The following is a 21,414-nucleotide window of genomic DNA, read 5'->3' as shown; positions in this document are numbered from 1 at the left end:
CAGTGTGTAGGATTTAGGGGAGCTTATTGGCAGAAAGGAAATGTAATATTCATAATCATGTTTTCATTAGTACCTGAAATTACAAATCAAACAAAGAATATCTACACAGGCTGTGGGTCCTCTTCCGCGGAGTTCAATGTTGCACTGCCATGTTTCTACAGTAGCCCAAACGAACAAACCAAACACTGACTGTGTCTTCCGCATCGCATACTTTTTCTTTTTGCATACTGTTGCATGCAGTATGCATACAATTTCATCATGACAATATGCCTCTTGCTCCTATATCCATCTAAGCCATTCTAAGGAATTTTTGGTCCAAATATAGGTTGACATTTGCAATCATTTATCCGCTTAGCTTCGTGCAGCAATATTATAATTAATATATTACTGGACACACGAGTCGCAAATCATATATAGAACTTATACTTGAATGCACTGTCATCTGTCATTGCAGTGTCTTGTCATTCTGTAAAATGAGCCGTCACCTGTCAGTGAGCTATAAACAGTGATGTTTGTGCTTTCTCAGCTTTGTTTATATTCATGCAACACACCATGATGTATGTGACATATCTTCCATGATGCAGAGGATTGTGGGTCGGAATAACCAGAAAAGCATGCTGGCTTACATACTGCAAAATTCAACCGGATGTCGTAGGACAACCTGGTCTTTTTGGTATACTGCATTTAACATACATTGTATTGGGACATATTAAATCTTTTTCTGGCATACTAAATAATATGCTAGTCACTGACAGTGACTCCAGCTGCAAGATGAGCTTCTTCATATCTTGGATTTGATATGACTGACATTTTGCTTGATGTGCATCACCAGTTTTTATTTTCTTCCCTGTCGAATATTTTTCCATCTTCTACTCAACATGTTTTGCTTTCTGAATAAATCTTGCACCCGAATAGCCTTGCTTCAGGGGTTGCCCTGGTCATGTCAAGACACTCTTTACATTTACATACTGACCTCTGTAATTAGGAGGTGGCCTGGCGCCGGTCAGCGTCCTGGACCGAGGCCTCTCCCCCCTCAGCCTGACAGCCCCGCCAAGCTGGATTGACTCAGAGAGCGAAGGAAGCATCTCGCCACGGAGCATGGCCAGGTCGTGCTCTGAGAAGGAGCGGTCTCTTTTCAGAGGTGTGGGAGAGCTCTCGGCCCTCCTCAGCTCCCCGTCTGGGGAATCCTCCTCCTGGGGGGATGAAGGAGGAAAATTAAGAAAAGGTGAAGGATAAAGTATGAGGGATAAGTAGAGTATGGTATTGTTTTCACCTTGTGTGTCTGTGTGTGTGTGTGTGTGTGTGTGTGTGTGTGTGTGTCTTAGCAAAAGGTAGTCTTTACTTTAATGTAATAACAAAGTAGAAGAGAAGAAGAAGGAAGACAAGCTGTACACATGATACATTTTCTAAAATAAATTTGGTTTGCATACAGTGCATAAAAATGACAAAAAGAATGCAAATGTGAAAACTGAGGGGAAAAAGAAAACAGGAGGTACAACTTCAACAGTAAATCTTTCCCCCTGGATGAAACGGAAGTGAGTTTTGACCTGAGGCTAGCTCCCCCTCTGGGCCACTGAGGACATTTTTCAAAATGCTGAAGTGTTAAGAGAGAAACAAATCGTCAAGTTCTGATGGTTGACGAAACAACGAAAAAGGGGGGGTGGGGGGAGACATGATTTCCCAAGTTGTTGTTCACTTTCCGCTCTGTGCTAGTCTGCAAATGCACAGAGGCATCTTAACCCACTTATGCAAAGCATGTGCTGCTGTGAAAAACACCAGTCAGCCCTAAGAGACGGCAGCAATGATTCCAATGAATCCTTCCTCCACCTCCGATATCTCGGTATTTGTGCTCCTGCGTGGCCTCACCTCAAATATGTTCATCTCCTCCATCTCAGCCAGAGTCGGAGCCTTGAGTAGGATTCGAGGGCGGGATGATGTTCTGGGCCCAGGCTCGGACACGGATAGGTCAATGCACGAAGTCGATTTGACATTACAAGGACAAGTCTGAGCCAGGCAGGGCAGGGAGCCAAATGCTGAGGGAAGAGAAACGACAACACAGTCAGGAAACAAATAAGTGAAAAGCACTGAGATCAGAGGGCAGTGATTCTGACAATACCCTCACATGTATGGTGTGTAGCATTTAGCATCAATAACTCATCACTGCGCTCACATTGAGAGATGAGTATAAATCCTATGCAACAACAATGTTGGACTGCATTTTCAAGATTAAGAGGGACTGCAGTCCACTTACAACCACTGCATTTAATGTTACTGTAAGTCAATGAGTTCCATTTGGAGCAAAGTTGCTGTTTTGCTTTGTTGCAGTGTAAAAAAAGAGGGTGCTCTTCTTCCAGTGTAAACTGAAAGGGGCCCTATGTAACAACTTGTAGCAATTTACATGCTACACATACTATTGTACACATACATTGTCATATGTGAGTAGATTCTAATGCGACATGAAAAAATAGACCTTCCCCGTCCCTCTCAGTTGCCTATTCAAGCCTGTGGACGACTTGTCTAATTTGTTTACAAGTTGGATCGCATATTCAGTGACAAACCAAAGGATGTGATTTTATTCTCCAGTGCCTCATCTCAATGCCTCTTCGCTCTGCTAAAAGAAAAGCAACGGTAGCTAAAGTTAAAGTTTGGAAATGGAGCACTCTATGTTAAACTTACGGCCAGCTTCCAGCACAACACAGAAGTTCCATAGAGGCCCTTTAAAGCATTAATCAATATTTTAATATTAACAATGGGTCGAACGACTGTGCAACATGTAAAGAAGTTACAGAGAGTTATTCGCTAACTCACACCACAGCATTCAGCACATTTTTTGTGCATCTTTCAGCACACTGTTTTGCTTTCGCAGCCCAGAAAGTCACTGTTTTGGTTCAGCCTAGGGCTGGGTGATATGGCTTATGAATAGTATCTTAACATTTTTAGGTTTTTCCACGATATACAAAAAATATCTTGATATAAATTTCCTCTAAATTAAGAGGACATCACTGTAAATTCTCCAATAGTGGCTGCCGCAAGAGGATAGAAGATGAACGATGAAAAAAACAGTGACACTTCACTGTTGCATCTGCTGTGGAGCTGGAGGCCACTCAGCGGAAACACTGAAAACCTGAGTATGACGATGTGGTCCTTTGCCATATTGCACATTTATTGAGATTCAAATATATTTCATATATCACCACCCGTAGTTTAGTCTCACCTGTCCAGCTCCGGCAGCCAACAGACAAAGTTAGCGAATAACTGATGTAAATACAAGCATATTTAACAGCTAGAGGGCCAGATATTTCCCTCAGTAGTAAATAAAACCAAAAGAGAGCTCCAAGGAGGACTTACGTTTCCATGTCAATAAATGCATCTTAAATAACACCAGTAATTGACAGGTAAGTAAAAACTGATGGGGAAAGAACTTCAGACAAGTGTTTATCTACTTCAGTAAGCCACATGTTGCCAGGGAACTAACAGCTTTTAAATATTCAGAGGTGTCCTCATGGACATATCATCTGCTGAGACGTATTTATCTACAGCACACACACTGAATGTGGTCAATATTTATGAAATGCAATGCCACCCCCACATGTGCTGTAGCTCTAAATTGAAAAACGCTCTTGTTACACACTACAGCTTATAAACTTGGATGCAGTAAAGAACTGCATGTGACCCTCACAGGCTTCAGTACAGAGTGTACAGACTACATTATCAGTGCTGAACTCATTATTTAGCAGTGTGGGTGGTCCATTCACCTTCAGTAGAACATTTACTTTCAGCAAGAGCACAACATGAGTCACAGTGAGCGTCACACAAAGACTTTAAATAGGCAGTTTAGAGACAAGTAGACATAAAGTATGAGGTCAACAGCAGCTGCCAGACCTCATCTTTTCATTAACATCACAATGCTGTCCCCCAGACACTGTCCAACTGTCCGTCTGTTGGAAACAGCTTTTGATTCTGCACCAGAGGTCATTTTGAAAAAATGAACTTCAATTACAATACTGTGTCAAATAAAAGGCATATCTACGATGTTTTACATTTAATACTTACGTTTGAGCTGGTGGTGAAAGCCAGCAAAGCTTTATATCAGTGATGGTGGGGTACAAAACAAAACAAAAAACAGCGGTAAATGATTGTCCCCTTACGTCTACAGCTGGGCAGGACCACAGGCCTGAGCTTCCTCTCCTGCTTGATCTCAGCCAGAACCTGGTCATGGAGGGACGGCTGCTCTGGGGGAGGAGGGGGGAGGCTGCGCTCTGAAACCTAATGAAAACAAATAGAGCACATCCATAATTCTGAGCGTGAGAGAGATAATGAAATATGCACATATATTAGAGTTGGTATGTACTCAATATAATACTGTGATTATGTAAGCCTATATCGCGTTATATAATAATATAAAGCTTGATATTTTGAAATCAATGCGAGGACTGGGGGACAAAATCAACCAAATATTAACACAATGAGATTTTTGATAAATAATCATCAGACTGATTCAGGCTCTAATTACTCATTTTTGGGGCAATGGCAATACTGATAATAGCAAGTAAAAAAATTCCAATAACGATATATTGGCCTTATTTACACAGAATATATACATAAAGACATTTTTTGCGATGATCCCTCAAATGTGGTTCAAAACAAACATTTGCGGTAAAGATCTTATGTGCAATTTACTCAACAATAAAACTTTATTGTCCAAAATGACTTCACCAGAACTTCACCGTGAATTTAATTATCATAAATTACCCCAAGAATCTTTGCATAATGTTCTGTTTTCATATTGGCATATATCAGACAACATATACACCAATACTGTCAGTGATACATATCTGTGATAGACCAATACTGGTGAAGGAGTATATCCAGGCTCTATCAGTAATGTGGATAAATGACGGGTGGGTAAAGAACAAGTCGAACAGTCAGGTAAGTTAAGAAAATGACATCACTGTAATGCAGCCTTTAAAACCGGGAAAAGACAACACTTGTGTTGTATCACCATGTAATGATAACGATATATCGTTCATCATATACAGGTACATATTTTACCACCCATTCAAACACCTCCACTTGACTGGGTTTAATAGCTGTTGAAACAGCTTTAAGACGATCAGTGGCCAATAAATGTACCCAATGAAACTCAGAATAATGTGCACAGTAGCACTGTAGTACTGTACTTTAGGAATATTGATAGTTGCGAATTGTCCTCTATATTAATGGAGATTTTATCAAGCCTGGTTGTACACACATACAACATTCTCTTCTGCTTATGTTCGATACACACTCAATAGTTTGCCAGGTTTACTGTAAATGGCAAGAACAACAGCACTCTTGCATGTACGCATCTTTACACTTCTACAAGGCTAAACACACTCACCGGTTTAAGTGGAGGTCTTGATCTGATGAAGTCCAGTATCAGCTCATGAGCGTTTCTCTTCACTCTGGTAGGAATGTCCCCACCCACCTGGGTAAGACAAGAAACACCAAGTGTAGCTGTTTATCATACAGTAAGATGCAGCCACTTTTTGTCTAAGTAAATAAGTACATCATTAATTTACGATGGTCAGAATGTAAAGCTGCATTAATTAATTACATTTTGGTTGATTTGGAATGCAACAATAAGTTGAAACCAGAATTACAGCATCACAGCTGTATGCCTCCGTGCACCAGGCAATCTGCTGTTTCTGCAGACATTGGCAACATTTTTGCAGAATAGTATGATGTCACAATGCATTTAACCTCTGACCTTTTGGATATCAAATGTCATAACATCATCATTTTATTCTACTAGACATTTGTATGTCAACTTTTATTGGAATTATTGTATGTATCCTTGAGTTATGGCCAAAAATGTGTTTTGTGAGGTCACAGTGACCTTGACCTCACATTTCTAATCAGTTAATCCTTGAATCATTGTTGTAACACATTTGAAGAAGTTGCCTCAAGATGTTGAGATATCACGTTCGGAAGAACGGGATGGACGGACAGACAACCTGAGGCATAAAAATTGACAGTGCACCCTTTAAGGCAAAATTTGGCAAACATGTTAGCCTATTTACCTATGAACACATCCCACAGCAACATTAGCATACATTTAGAGTCGCATTAGGGTTCACCTGAAAAACTTCAGACCCATATTTACTGTTCCTTTCGCTCTGTTTAAGTCTCTGCTAACTCTTGATAAAAAAATATCTTTTAAACTGCTCCACAATGTTCAACAGCTGGTAGCTACCTTGGCCTTCCATTTGCTGCTGGGCAGATATACTGTATGGTGGCTTTATTAGAGCTCTTTCACTAAAAACAGCTACCTGCTGTGGATGGACACAGGTTTGATGAGAGCTATGAGACTGAAACAGTTAAGTTTCAGGCTGTAAAACCAAAACAAAGAGCCGAAATGCTCCACAGAGCTGAGGGGAGCTGCACAGTTGGGGGATTATTTTCTGTGCAACTGCTGCCAGAACAACAGAAGGCCGAAAGGACTTCATTAATATTTGTGTTCTGGGGCTGAATTATGCATCTGCCCGTGGAGAAGGCCTCAAGGTGAGGCTTCCACATGTATGTCTTCTACATACCATTTTCTTCCCGTAACAAAGACTGTGCAGTGGGTTAGGGTTATATATATATATATCTATATCTATATATATATATACATATATATATAGATATAGATATATATCTATATATATATATATATAATGGGGCAGGTTTTTCTTACAATTTAACTATAAACTTGTCTACAATGTCTAAAATCAGAGCACTGACCGTAAATTTACTTGGTATTTAATAACTGTAAATCACCTTAAGCATCTTTATCTGCATTATATTCTCTCTCTCTCCCAATTTAAAAAAAAAATGTATTTCATATTGAACAACATACTGATAGATACTGATAGATCTATATTAGGCTATCAACAGATATATAATGTGACAGATATATCACATTTGGCCAATATTGGCCAACTGATATACCTGTCAGGCTCTATAGTGGACTGGCTGAAAGAGGATAGTGGCTTCAAGGTCACAGTTACAAGCTCACTCCTCTCCGCCCTCAAAGTCCTCATGTCTCATTTGGACAAGGTCTACCAAGGAAGAACAAAGATCTCTTGATATTTCCTTTAATGGTTTAATTTGAGATCTCAGCAGTTAACACCAAGACTAACATCTCATCAGCTATAAGAGCTTACTCTTTAACTGACACTTCAACTGCTTTCAGCATTTACAAGTCAACTGACACTGCAATGATTTACAGTGTGCATACTTCCTTTACCTCTGCTGCCTGAATTTTAAATTGCTCTCATTGCTTACTAATCAACTTACAGTTCAACTCCTTCCATGGCATAGATATTGATCTTTCCACTGCTTAGATATTTTCATCACCATTTTAAATGTCATGCTTTGCTTGATTTTTCAAACTCTCTCACCATGACTTTGCGTAGTTGGAACTTGCGAGCTCGTATGTCCTGCATCAGCATCTCAAAGGGTGTGAGGCTGAACTCTGTGGGCAGCGGGTTGAACGGCTGCTCCTGCACCTTCTTTAGCTTCACTCCCTGCCTGAGCTCCTTCATCAGTTGCACCCACAGACGTGCCTGGGATGGAAACAAGACAGACATCTGCATGCGTCAACACGACAACACTGCCTTCCTCAGTCAAACACACTGCTGTATTGTCCTCCCTGTTATCTCACCCAGTCTCTGTGTTTCAGTGCATCGAGCTCAGCTGTAGACCTGTCTTCCACAGCTTCCTCTGTTGTGATCTTCTTCAGCATCTGTACAACAAATAGGAAAAAAACACATTTCGCTTTTTTTGTGTGTTTTTTTTTTAATTGCAAGCTTTAACAGTGAGAATGGTAACATGTCAAACACAGGTTTGTCTGCCTCACACTGCAAAATCATTTTTAAAAAAACATGAATTATGTATTATGTCTTATTATGTCGTAATATGCTGTTAACCTGTGTCCCTCAATCTAATTGGTGGGGGGACAGTGGATTAAATTTCAAGCAGGAAGTTGGTCCGTGAACTGGTATGGATGTTTACTGTTTCATTCATTTTACTGTTTGCTTTTGTTACTCTTCAAAGGCAGTTTGTCTAACCTGTGCTTTTGTTTTAAAGTGGCAACAGTCAACTTTTACCCCATAGTGTTTCCAAGTGGTATTATTGTTGGTACCGCTGTTGCAAAGACAAAAACGTCATTTCCATTTTGCTCAGAGTTGCAAAGAACAACAACACAGGACAAAACATAAGTTTATGCAATTGTGTTGTCTATAATAGAAATGGATCGTCAGTTAACCTTCCCTGTCCTGGGTGACCCTGTGCCCGGTGGCAGACAAAATTGTGTAGTGCTAGTGAGATTTATAGGGAACCAATGTAAATGCAAATGGTTTAATTATTCTTTAGGCTACCATCACATTGTGCAATCAACATTTACTTTATAATGATACACTGAAGCAGAAAACTTGTCTGTTGCCGGTTAAACTATGGTTTTCTGAGATTATGGGATGCGGCGACATTGCTCAAAATAAGTCCCAGGTGGCGACAACCACAAGAAGACAGATCAGACAACAAGCCTACAGGTTTTGATCGTTTAGCTACCACTTAATTAAAAAGCTAAAACCAAAAGTGAATTTAAACGTAACGTTATAAATAATCCCTCATCGCACAGCCAAACCATTAGTGCACACAACTGAGTCAGGCAGTGTAGGTATGTTCGGTCCAGTAAGAGTCCACTTTACAGTTCATTTTCATTTCCAAATGAATTGACCCAATAGTTTGTTGAGGAGCTGTCAGATTTTATTGGAATTAATTTTAGCTTTGATGTCTTGTAACACGATTTGGAAATAAAAAGGTACCATGTGGAGTTTTGACCACTAGTAGCACTACAGAGCATCGTTTTTATGAGCAGGTCTCGTCTTTGTTTGTGTCACATTCACACACAATCAACAATACATCAAAAATACATAAAACAATACACATTCCTGATGCCGTAGCAGCAGCCGGTAGGATTATGTGTGATGATACATAGCAACTCACCAGCAAAGAGCAGAGAAGAAGAAGACTACTAGCTAACAAACACAGATGTAAACCATGCTGCTCAGCCTTGCTTCCAATTGTACCCAGTGGCCACTCACGGTATTGCAGCAAAAATTCTCCTGTGGCCCAGAAAAGCATTTTCCCCATAGAGCGCCATTATAAAAGAGATGTCTGTAAAACTGTTTACAGGACACCTCCAACTGCAAAAAATGGTCAATAATAAATCTAATAAGGATTTTTGATTCATGGAGGTTGTTTCCCTTGGTTCCCTTTCCTGAGGCCCAGAAAAGAGATTTATAAAATCTGTGACATCATCACAATGTCAAGTCTATGGGCAGAGCGGGAAAATGCAGAAAGGGGCCAGCGGGAGAAATACTACCGCGCATATTGAGTGGGCAGCATAATCAAGGAACCTAAAAAAGGGGAAAGGGTCACTGAATCTTTCTTTGGTGCCATACTGTCGTGCCAGCTGTACTCAAGTCTATAAGAGATGCATGGAGAAACACACTAAAACCCAAGCTACGTCCTTTTACGTCTGATAAGAAAGTAAAGAGAGCAGCGTGTTCTTTCAATTTGTCGAGGCATTTCTTCATCAGAAGTCAAACAATGTAGATAAGTTGGGTTTTAGTGCGTTTCTCCATGCATCTCCCATTGACTTCAATACAACAGTCATCACAGTCTGACACTAAAGCAAGATTTGTTGACGTGATGACCCTTCCTTCTTTTTCAAGTAATCCCGAAAGCTAGAAACTTTTTTTTGGGCCGTACAAGCCATGACAGGTAAAAAAGTTCAAGCTTCAAGGTTAATTTCACGGTCTATAGAGTGGTGTAGTAGTGAGTCCGAAAACCCGGAAATAGGTTAGCATTTTTGCACATCCGGTTCCCTTGTCTCATAGTCAATGGGTCTTTTTAATTGGTTTTGGGTTAAATGCATGAAATCAAGTCTGTAGTTACCATTCATACTTTTTGTTCTACGACATAAAATACATTATTAAATGTCCCGCAATTTAATTATAAAGCTCTTACATGTCCATAAAAACAGCGGCCACTATCAAGTGTCTAAATGAGACTACAGAGGTTGTCTGGGACATTAAACGTCATCACGCTGAACAGGGAGACTCACCTACTCACTTGTCTGTCGTTACAGCTGGACTTCAGTTACAATCTATTCTAACTCTAACTTACAGCTTGTAGATTGATCAGTTTACAAAAAACATGTATAGTAATTAGTATTGTGAAGTAAGACGCTTAGCGGTGTTGACGTTTAAGTCATGCGACCACAACATAGTTTGTTTATAGCCTAACAGTAGCTTTTTACCTCTAGAGATGTAATTTACGCTTCGAAAATCACAAAGTGGTGTTCATCTGTGAAGATTATTTTGCTGAACAAAACATGTGTCATAAGCTTGTGTTCCCCACAAAGCTTACTTTTGGCAATAATCCAAAATTCAATTCAATTCCCTTGTTGAGGGAAACAGGGCAAAAATACATCATCCCTGCACCATTCTGTTCTCATTGGACTAAATAGGTGGCATCTTTGCATTTGGTACCTAGTTCTACTTATAACCCTAAGATGTAAAGAATGCAAATACTGAAATAGTAAAAGTAAAACAAAAAAAAAATGCATGGAAGTTCAATAAGGGTAAACCACTGCAGTGACACAATAGAAGTCATGTTTTGAGGTTGAGCCCTGGGAGGAAACTGTGGAGGCGGTTTCTTCAGTCATTTATCAGTCTCTGTTCTGTGACTTATAAACAGGAATTTTAATGGCGCAGTGTGTTATTCACACACAGTGAGGTGTAGGCAACTGGAGGCAATGAAAGTGAATTCATTCACTTCAACTGAAGTAAATGAAAAACAGGTCATGCATCTATTTCCATGTATTTATTATGTTCTCAGCCACATTGCTATACAAGTAAACAGGTGTCCTTTTCAAGGTTACCTTAATACTGACATGACAACCGAACGTACCTGCTTAGCATCTCTGATCTTGATGAGGAAGGTCTGCAGCTCAAGAGTCTCAACAAACAGAGCCCTGCAGACGGCCTGGTAGTGCTCTGGAGCCAAGCTTGGGTTGGCCAGCCGTGACGCACACAGAGCCATCACCTGGCGGAAGGTACACACCGGCTTAATAACTCCCTCCTGCTCCTCTTCTTCCTCCTCCTCCTCCTGGTCACTGTACCCCTCATCTGTTGTACCGTTCCCAGCAGTGCTGTCACTCTCTCCGTCCTGTTCCCCCCCAGCCATGCGTTCGATGAGGCGCTCCAGCTGCGGGCTAAGCTCCCGCTCCTCACTCTCGTCCAGCCCCCAGTCCAGAGCTCGGTAGATGGCCACACCCAGAGATTGGACCAGCTGGAGGGTCGGATGAAGAGGCAACAGTTAATAGGTTGTTGTTTACCAATAACATTTCTCATATCAAGTTTCACATAAAGTTCCGCTTTCTATGGTGCATCTGATTGGTCAAGTTAGCAAATCACATGAGATCGGTGTTGAAGACATTAATGTAATGGGGGCATTTCATATACATATATAGAAGTTTTGAGAGTGTTAGCAGTAGTTGACAGTAATTTGCTTTCGAAGCAGTCACCTCTTACCATAACTGTAAGCATTACATGAGAGAAATGTAGTCAAGACAAAAGCTTCTAAGTTAGCATAACATGAAATTTACAACAGTCCAAGAAGAAGAGAGTGATTGCAGAGATGACTTTAGAAAGGTCAAGGAGGAGATTTTATTCCAAAACACTGGTCCATATTGAAACATAAGGGTTAACTTCATAATGTTGAATATATTTCACCTTAAAGCTATTATTATCAATGGTAAATTCTACAATGAAATGCATTTTTACCATGATTATTTAAACAATGAAGCGATTTGTGTCTCACCTGACGCTCTGTGGTAGGTGGAAGAGGCTCATCAGTGTCATCTAAAGAGACAAAGAAACAAGGAAACAACCATTTAGGGCCTGAGACACACAGACCTGTACTAAAAAGTATGATTTTGGGGTTAATTCACTTTTGTCCATTTTTAAATGTTAGCAGAAAGTCATAAACTTCTAAAAGTATCTATGTAATTGAACTTTTTTGTAGAACTTTTCTTTTGCTTTTGTTATATGTGTTTTTGAAAAACAAGCTGCCAGAGCATATACACTGATTAGCCAAAACATTAAAGTCACTGTTAGGTGAAGTGAATAACATTGATCACCTCTTTACAATACAACGTTCTGCTGGGAAACCTTGGGTCCTGGCATTCATTAGGATGTTCTGACTAGAATTACCCACTATCAGCAGACCAGTACACCCCTTCATGCTATGGCATTACTTGATGGCATTGACTACCCCAGCAGGACAATGTGCCTTGCAACTCCACAACAACCGTTTAGGAACGTCAGGTAATGCCATAGCATGAGGGGTTGTTCTTGGTCTGCAGTGGTTTCCAGATGGTTGGTATATTTCAGAACTTCCATCTGAATGCCAGGACACAAGGTTTCCCAGCAGAACATTGCATCAAAATTAATTTGACTACTTTGACAGGGACACACTGTCTTGAACCTTTGTATAGTTTAACAAATTATGAAAAAAATATGATGATAAATTAATCATTTTCTTTTTATGAGGCTCAAGGAGGGTGGCGCCCCATCGCCCTCTATTGACCAGCTGTCCCTGACAATGAAAATATATTTTTTGAAGTGGCAAACTGTTTTTCTCCAAAATAAATGAGTTTACACATTTTTTGTGTAGAGATTATGTTTTGGCCTATTGAGCAGTAGCAATAGTTTCCATCTATTTATCACTAGAACTTGATTTTCTTATCCCAGGAATGCAAAATAATAGTGCAAGTCTTATGACTGTTATATACAATAGTTTATTTTTACATGTCAGAGGATATTATCCTAATTTAACTCAGTGTTCAAGGTTTGGATCATTTCTTCACAGAACTCCAAATCCATGTTTCCTCAGAATGTGCAGCCATATAAAAGAATTGGTTCAACAGCACTTTTCAAACTTAAATCCATATTTTAATTGAAAGGTTTGTTTTGAATACTTTGCACCTTACACTTTAATCTGCTCCTAAAGAAAGTTTAAGGAGTTTTTCATTCAGTTTCATTTAGTTTTTTTTTATAAACGAGAGCATTTTGGAAAACCACAATAAGACGAGAAGTGACAAAATAGCTATCTTTTCAAAATAAACTGAAGCTGAAACTTCTGCAGTAATGTTAAAGAGAGATTTATACTTTATATTAAATTTGATTGGTCACTTCCTGCAGTTGGAGATGCAGAGATTTTATTTTAATCAAAAATCAGTCAGTCATTCTTCCAAGAAGAAAAAAACAATGTGTGTGTGTGGGTCACTGACAATCATACTGTGAACTTTATAGCAATAATAAAAACAAAGTCGGCCTGTTTTAAATCTTCAACTCCTTAAAACAAATGTGTTACTCCATATTTCCCACAATCACTTGGAGTGGTGTACACGTGTTTGTGTGTCTGTGTGTGTGTGTGTGTGTGTTTGTGTGTAGTTGAGAGAGGGAGAGTAAAAAGGCTCTTTCTCCCAGCTCAGATGTCAGTAATGACACCCGAGAGGTCTGAAACTCCTTGATCAGCAGCTCGCACTGCAGAGAAACAGGAGAATGGACAGACAAGAGAAGCAGGAGACAAAGACAGCGAGAGAGAACCCTTGGTACCATCAGGGATGAGAGAGAGATGAAAGGAGTGAGAGATAAAGCATGACAGAGAGAGAGAGAGAGAGAGAGAGAGAGAGAGAGAGATGAGAAAGATCAGCAGAAAAACGATGAGAAACGGGGAGTGTAGGTGTGGATGTGGTGATGGGGGCACGTCAGCCGGCCACAGCATCCTCCCCTGTCAACTACAAAGTGCTGAGAGCAGGACGCGAGCCTCAGACAACAGAGTATCACTGTTCCCCGTGTGAACACAGACGCAGCTTCAAGATGCAACAAAAGGCAGCAACAGACACAGCAACAGGAGAGCAAAGAAACTCTATGATAATGGCCTCCCCACAGGAGCGAGACAACACGAACTCCTGCAAACCTGTCAGACTGGTTCAACTAATAATGGCTGAGGTCACATAATGTAACCGTGATACCTCTGCCAGTTTCCCATGGTTGTGGGTCAGTAAACACAAAAGAGGAGAGGAATCTGCAATGAAAACTTTGTCAAGAGCCTTCAAGCTTGGATGTTGGAAAACACATTCACCCAGTTAGTTTTATGGACAGAGAAATTATGTCTAGGCTCGTGATGTTCCTAACAACCAATCTCCCTTACATTTGAACTGTTTATTATTATTATTATTATTATTATTATTATTATTATTATTACTACCACTACTGCTATCGCTATCATCATCATCGTGGTGCTGATTACTTGACAATGATTATTAATCCAATTATACCAATATACCAAGTTGATTACTACATTTCTTTTAGTAAAGTTCAACACACTCTAATGAGGATCCATATAATAGCTACAGATCCAAATAACCCAGCAGATATAATGCCTTAAGGCTAGGGATGCAGCAGCAGAGCGAGAAAACACTCAACTACACTCCAAACACTAGGCGGTTAGCAAGGCGCACCTGCCAGGACAATAAAGGAGTTTTAGACTGGCTCGTCACACCTTAATATGTACTCGACAGGGCACTTTGCGAACTTACAAAAACAAAATTTGTGCGCGTCACACCTCTGCTGCTACAACTCCATCCTAGGGGAAACACTGTGTGGTTTCATGAGCATGAGTAAATAAAGAATCGATCAGAGTTGATTGTTTTTGACCGTGCCCAGTCAGTTTATTTACCAAGTTTGTAGAGACCTGCGTGTCAAGGATTGGTTTTGTTGCAGCACAGAGTAGCATTTAATCATTACAGAAACTATGCACACAGTGTGCAGGAGTTGGTTTTCTTTCTCTTCTCCTTTTTTTCTTTTTTGACAACAATTTTCTTTTTTACTTATTTTGACATGGATTTGTTGTAGCATTATCAGGGGAAAAAATTGGACGCATCAATATTGAGTTTACTGCATCGTTTTGGATTTTAATGCGTCAGAGATGTTGGACGCGTGCTTGCACACACACTAAGACGCATACCCTCCCAAGCAGGACTTTGCCATCTGTTGCCATGGTAATAAGGTCTGAGAAACCAAAATCAAAGAAACCAAAAAGTGACATAGAACTGGGCTGAGAAGAGCCAAGCTAGTTAAAAATTAATAGGAAAGACAAAAAGAGTGGTAAAACAAAAAAAAAGATAACAAAGAAAAGCAGCTCAACTAGAAGAGGTAACTGGCTGACCAGTTAGCACACATTTTTGCTAGAGCTTCTCTTGTTTCTAGTGTTTTTGCCAATCGACTAATTTTGCCTTTCTTCAACCTCTCCAGTGAACAAACCTCCTCTGGATCCAGTTCCGTGCCACACCACGACCCAGCCTCCAGCACTTCTGCCACCAGCCTCCTCAAACACTGGAGCCTTTGTGTCTCCCTCCACCTGCGCCCCTGTGAGTCTCCCCCTCTACGCCAGCGGAGCCATCTACCTGAGCCTCAGCCCTCCTCCACCACAAACCTCCAGCAGTATTTCAATAAATACCTTTATACCTTTCCCCTGTCTTGGTGTCTGCTTCTGGGTCCAACAACTAACCCTACTACGAAGCGTAACACAAACCCGACACACACAACTGCCTTAATAAATGTCCAGGTCATTTTTCTGTCATCTATCATGTTTTCTGTCATTAAGACTCTTTATGTTGCTGTTTTATAATCGTTTAAAAGAGACTTTATTGTTAACTAATCACATCACTGTGGTGAAGCAGAACTCCTTTCTCTGTTCTGACAGCCGTTTGTGTTTAATGACTCGACTGTTGACTCTGAGCTGAGAGGAGGTGAAAGCAGGTCCGTTAAGCTCCACTTCCAACGTTAACTTCATGCTGTTTACAAGGTTCATCATTAGAAGGCAGGGCAGCTCAGTTTATGTGTATTATTAACATTAAAACACCCTCTGCTCCTGGCAGACCAGTAAACCAAACTCTATTCTAAAAGCAGATGTTTTAATGTCGGGCCTTCTTTTTTCACAGTAAAAACTGTAGTTACAACTTTACAAAGGCGCTTTTTTGATTCACTTCGATCTACAGACACAATCGGCACATATGTCTGTCACTCAGTAACATCATTAACTAACCTGTTATGAAGTGTTTGACACAGATGGACACGTATTTACTGGCCGGGTCTCACGGTTTACAATTTTCATCCTCTCTGTGGATGACCTGAAGCTACCAATCTCTTCTTTACCTGCCCTTCATTCTTTGGGGGAGTAAACAAAATCGTAACCTTTGGGATATTTCATTGTTTGACTTGAAAAATGTAACACAGCGGCTTTTAGACATGTCCCTACTAGCAGTTTTCAATCTTGCATCAGCACTTTCACAGTGTTTGTTTTCACACAAAAGGGGATGTGGTAGTACTGGAGACAGGATGTTGATGTGTGGCTGATCTCATCACCTTTAGCTACATGTCAGGTCAAAGTTGACCTTTGCACATTTTTCTAATCATTATGAGTGCATTTACTGCAGGAGAGTCATAATCAAGGGGAAAAGGAATCTGTGTTGTAATAATCTCTATTTATAGATATGGAGGTAATTTAATAAATAAATAAATAAATCAGGAAAGCATTCAGATCTAGAGTTACACGCCATGTGAACTGACTGCTGCAACAATGTCCAGTCAGCCAGATAAAAACTTGCTTTTCTCTCTCATCTTGATAAAAGCAGTTGACATTTGGGTGATGCAAGCTTTTTATCTGACAGGAGCGATATGTATCTGGACTTTGACTTCCTGTTGGCCTGAGGTGCACTCAGTAAATCACTGAGCCCCACCCTTTAGTCTTGTCCAGCAGTGTGGTTCAGAGGCCTTCAAGCAGAAACCTTCAGAAACTGCTTCATTTCAAACTGAGGAATTGCTTCTAAATCTCCTCCCTGACTCCGTCTGTTTATCGTTTTCGGATTAGGATGCAGCCCAATTGATGCAGGAGGAAGATATCCAAAGTTTAATAGATGACAAATCAGGAGCTTTCAGGATCTCATTCAGCACCAACACGGTCTCAAACTGAGCACAGGTTTTTATGAGGGACAATATGACTCCGATTAGACCCACTTAGTCATAAATCTATGAATGAGGCTGAAGGTACTGTGCCATTATAGATATCCTGACTTACATTAGGGCAAAGCTGCACATGCAACATCAAGTTCCAACCCTCATTTTTGCTTATTCTTTGATGCAACATCACATTTAAACTATTTTATTTGGACAAAGCCTTTTTTTTTAATAGCAATCAGCAGTTTGATAGAAATTCATATTTGAAGACTTCTTTATAAAAACATACTGAAACTTGAACTTTTTCATACAAGACACAGGTCTATTTACTTTACCAACGTGTTATTAAATCATTATCTTAACCTAGACAGAAAGAATAGTCTCTTTGGTGTTATTCACCTTATTGGTTTTTATTGTTGAATGTATGAATATAGGCTCATTTTTATTCATGGATGAAATATTACAAAGATGCTGCTAATATGTATGCAGATTATTGTTTTGTAAAGCAGCGATGCTGAAGAAAAGTATATCTTAGTTTATAAATCGTCACAGTTTCTCAACATCAGAACTTTCTTGGTATGCAGATGTTGGGTTATATATAATTTTTCAAAAAATAAGATATGTTCAAATATATCAGTCTAATTAAAGCTGCTGTAATTGTTATTTTCAAATCAAAATAAGTGTTAAACAGCTCTATATTCCAACAGTAATCACTGTTATAGAGTGTTTGGTCAGTAACCCATGCCTGTCCTCCCCCTGTTCATGGAGTAAAAGAGGAAAGATATTTTGTGGTATCCCTGCCCACTTTATCCAATCAGGACAGAGAACATCAGGACAGAACATAAAGTGGTAGTCTGGCCTGCTTGTGAACGTGCAGAGAGCAGGATCAGGAAGTTAGCTAAAACAACGACAACACTTACACTAACAGCAGCTTTGAGTCTTCTGTATGCTTGAAGCTGCATTTATCAATATTTGTAATGTGTAATGTAAAAAAGTGATCACTTATAGCAACAAACAAAAAAAATATTGTCTGAATCTGCAGTTTTCAGCTCTAGAGAGATTTCTAGCCGCTTTTAAATAATTGTTTTTGTTTCTGAAATTTGAAAAAGAGAGTTTGAAATTGTGAAATGGTGTATCTGTATTGAGCTAAGGAAGTAAAATTAATATTTTGTCCAGACACACAGAACAGGATGACATCACTTATATGTAACAAACCAAGTGCTGTTGTGTCTTTGGAAATGACGTAGAGATTTTTTTGGAAATAACGTGGTGTTTTCGGAAATGTCATTGTGTTTTGACCCTCAAGGCCACTGTACCTCTGACACTTACTGTAAATTTGCAAACATGTGAAGTCCCCTCACTGACTGTATGTTGATTTCAGACAGTTTGTCTGGACTGAGCACATTCTTGCACATCCCTAGACAGGCCTTTGTGTGGACAATTTTATCCCCTACAGTCATTATATAAACAACAAAATGTCAATTAAAGTGGACAGTAAAAATAGTCATTAATAGTGAAGCTTGGATCCCAGATCACTCTTCGATATTGACTGTGACCTCCATAGCCCAGTCTAAAACTGCCATGATATTTTGACATGAATTCCGCCACTTAGAGAATGCAAATGGTTCTCTAGCTGACTAGCTGCATTAATAATGTAAACAGACTCACTATAATAGACTCACTTCATGCTGGTTAAGGGATTTGCACCACCCTTTATATACGGATTGTGTTTACCCATGGACCAGCAGAGCGTAAATCCACACAGGCTCAACAAGGATAAACAAATATCTCTTCAGTGAGTGCTGAGAACTAATGATCACAGCAATTGCAAATGTAGTTCATCAGGATCTTAAGTAGTTCCAGGGTCCCCCTGTGGTCCATGAGGGGGATTCAACAGGCCCCCAGCAAAATGAGGAACACTTTAAAGTCACTATAGTCTGATTGAGCAGAATATAAAAGGGAATTATTACCACCTCACCATGTACACAGAGTATGAAGGAGTATTAAAATCAACCAAACTCTTGTGGGGTGTACAGTGGGTCCCTGGGAGTCATTTTAAAGTTTAAATCTAAGTCTTATCTAGAACAAAGCTAAGTTTTAATATTACTGAACAATGGTGTAAGATAGATGAAATCCTGTTGCCAAGTAACATGCACCAAGCATCGCCTATAAACTTTTCCTGTTTTTCCTGTTAGACTCCTTGCCAGGTGCTACACAGCTGTTGCTGGGCAAAACACCAGAACAAAAGTGCGTGCTGATTCGGTTCTGACCACTTCTGACATTGTCAACAAGAGCTGTGACTATCTTTTCTATTTACTGAGATTTGATAACTCACTTCCCTGCTTTTCTCAACATTTCTCTCCATTTTTAATATTTATTAGGTCTCCTCCGATCTCTTGGCATAAGTACATGTAAGGGTGTTTGAATATTCTGGCTGTATGTTGCTTTAGAGTGAAGGTACACCAGAAGTAGTACAGAATAAGACTTTCAGCATATTATTATTACATTAAGCAGTACTTAAATAAATCATAACTTTCTGGAATTATTGACTGTCATTGCTCAATACTTTGGGAATAAGGGGTGAAAACTTCATTTCAACAAGTGCAGTGTGGTTTATTGGATTCATTGTAAAGTGGCTCTCAAAGGTCTAAGGTTCACCATGAGCTTGGAAATATACCATCCAAATAAAACCTTTTTTAAATTAACTTTGGCCTGAAGTTGTCTCTGTGCAAGTCAGACTTCTGGAGCAGATTTATTGGGCTCAGCCCGCATTGAGGACACAAATACTTCACATCCAGTAGACATTATGCAGGTAGAGGCGAAATCCAGTGGGGGGAACAACTAGAAGACTGCATGAAAGCCTTTGGGGTTCCAGACACCGTTTGAAGTCCCCAAAACAGTCTTTTCAAGAGGGGATGCTAGGGTGAAGCTGTGCTCCATGAATTATTAATCATTTACCGGCATATCACAAGTCATCCTCGCTGGCGTCGGGAGTGCGACAAAAATACACACTTGGCTGATCCGAACACTGGGTCCATTTGTGTGAAGGCAGCTCGTGGTTCTACAAAACTATGGAATAATCTAGCTGAAGGTCGATTCGGTTAACAATAAGTTGTCTGAAATGGGACAGGAGAGAACAGATGCGCCCGGTTATCGCCTGTGAGCAAGATGTTCCTGTGTACCAAACTCCGTATGGAATTCATTTAATTTCTTGCGGCATTGTATTTAGTTCAAGATTCCTGCCAGATATAACACGAGTCAATATATTTCATGAAACACTGGTCGACATTACTAAATTCCGCGTTGGTGTGGTCAGCCAAGCAGGTTACAGTTTAGTACATTTCTTTACACTAACAGTGTTTCGCTATGTTTGGTTGCTGGAGTACTTGACTGAAGGGGGACAGCGGGAATGAGGCGGACCAGGTGGAAAAGTCGAGATTTTATTAGAGCAGAGTGCTGATTCCTGGACACAACTTTGCGCCGAATTGAAAAGTGGCTCCTTTTATTAAAAACACAATGTGTTGTCAAATTGTAAGCGCTTACTTAAATTGCACAGCACGGACACATTGTTAGAATTTCCTTTTTCACACTCGAGTTTTGTTTCACATTATTACAAACAAGCGTCCTGTACAGGGCAAAGCGAAGTTCCGGGCGTCACCGGACAGTTATCCTACCGTTATGTAGGGGCCCCGGCCGCAGGGACACGGTTCCGTCCCTGTGCAGGAGGATGGAGGACGGGTCCTTCACACGGCAGACTCTCCAAGCCGGCGGGCGGGGCACCCTGAACGCGCTGCAGCACTGGAAGCACACCGCCCATGCCTGCTCCTCGTTGATGGGCTGCTCGTAGGACTTCAGCACCTCCTCCAGAGACAGTTCCCGGGGCTCGGCCAGGTCCCGTCCATCTGCGCGGTCTGTGGGGGCGGTTACCCTTGAGTCCCCGTCCTCGGCGGTTCTGTTGGTGGATCTGGCCATGGCTCTGAAACCGTGGAGCCCATCCTTCACTCGTCAGGCGCCGAGGCCATTGATGCTGTCCGCTGTCTCGTGCTCGGCTCAGTGTCCTGTCCTCTCCTGAACGTCCACCTCCCAACTAGCGCAGCGGCACCTCGTTATCACAACACCGTCAGCGTAGCTACACTGAACGCACCACTTCCGGTCCAAGTTTTCAAAAATAAAACTAATGTCATGAACACCTTGCAACTTAATTGAGCAATGAAAAGTATCAAAGTAAAATACTAGAACTGCAGCGATTAATCGATTAGTTGTCAACTATGACATTATTTGCAGACTATTTCGTCTA

General features: G+C 40.4%; 1 protein-coding gene across 1 annotated transcript in view; it reads right to left on the bottom strand.

The window, feature by feature from the left end:
• Window positions 1–21,116, bottom strand: part of spire2 (spire-type actin nucleation factor 2) — a 35,566-nt gene extending 14,450 nt beyond the window's left edge. Inside the window, exons 1-9 of the mRNA XM_073472233.1 lie at window positions 20,792–21,116; window positions 11,914–11,954; window positions 11,002–11,382; window positions 7,688–7,768; window positions 7,425–7,589; window positions 5,381–5,467; window positions 4,149–4,266; window positions 1,867–2,033; window positions 974–1,193 (exon numbers count right to left, since the gene is read on the bottom strand). Of these exons, the coding sequence (XP_073328334.1) occupies window positions 974–1,193; window positions 1,867–2,033; window positions 4,149–4,266; window positions 5,381–5,467; window positions 7,425–7,589; window positions 7,688–7,768; window positions 11,002–11,382; window positions 11,914–11,954; window positions 20,792–21,089 (1,558 nt within the window). The 5' untranslated portion in view covers window positions 21,090–21,116. The remainder of the gene's footprint in view (window positions 1–973; window positions 1,194–1,866; window positions 2,034–4,148; window positions 4,267–5,380; window positions 5,468–7,424; window positions 7,590–7,687; window positions 7,769–11,001; window positions 11,383–11,913; window positions 11,955–20,791) is intronic.
• Between the last annotated feature and the right edge of the window lie 298 nt (window positions 21,117–21,414).

Source organism: Pagrus major, chromosome 8 (genome assembly GCF_040436345.1).
Source record: "Pagrus major chromosome 8, Pma_NU_1.0".
NCBI classification, from domain to species: Eukaryota; Metazoa; Chordata; class Actinopteri; order Spariformes; family Sparidae; genus Pagrus; species Pagrus major.
The sequence above is the reverse complement of the archived record's forward strand: the minus strand, read 5'-3'. Positions and strand labels throughout refer to the sequence as shown.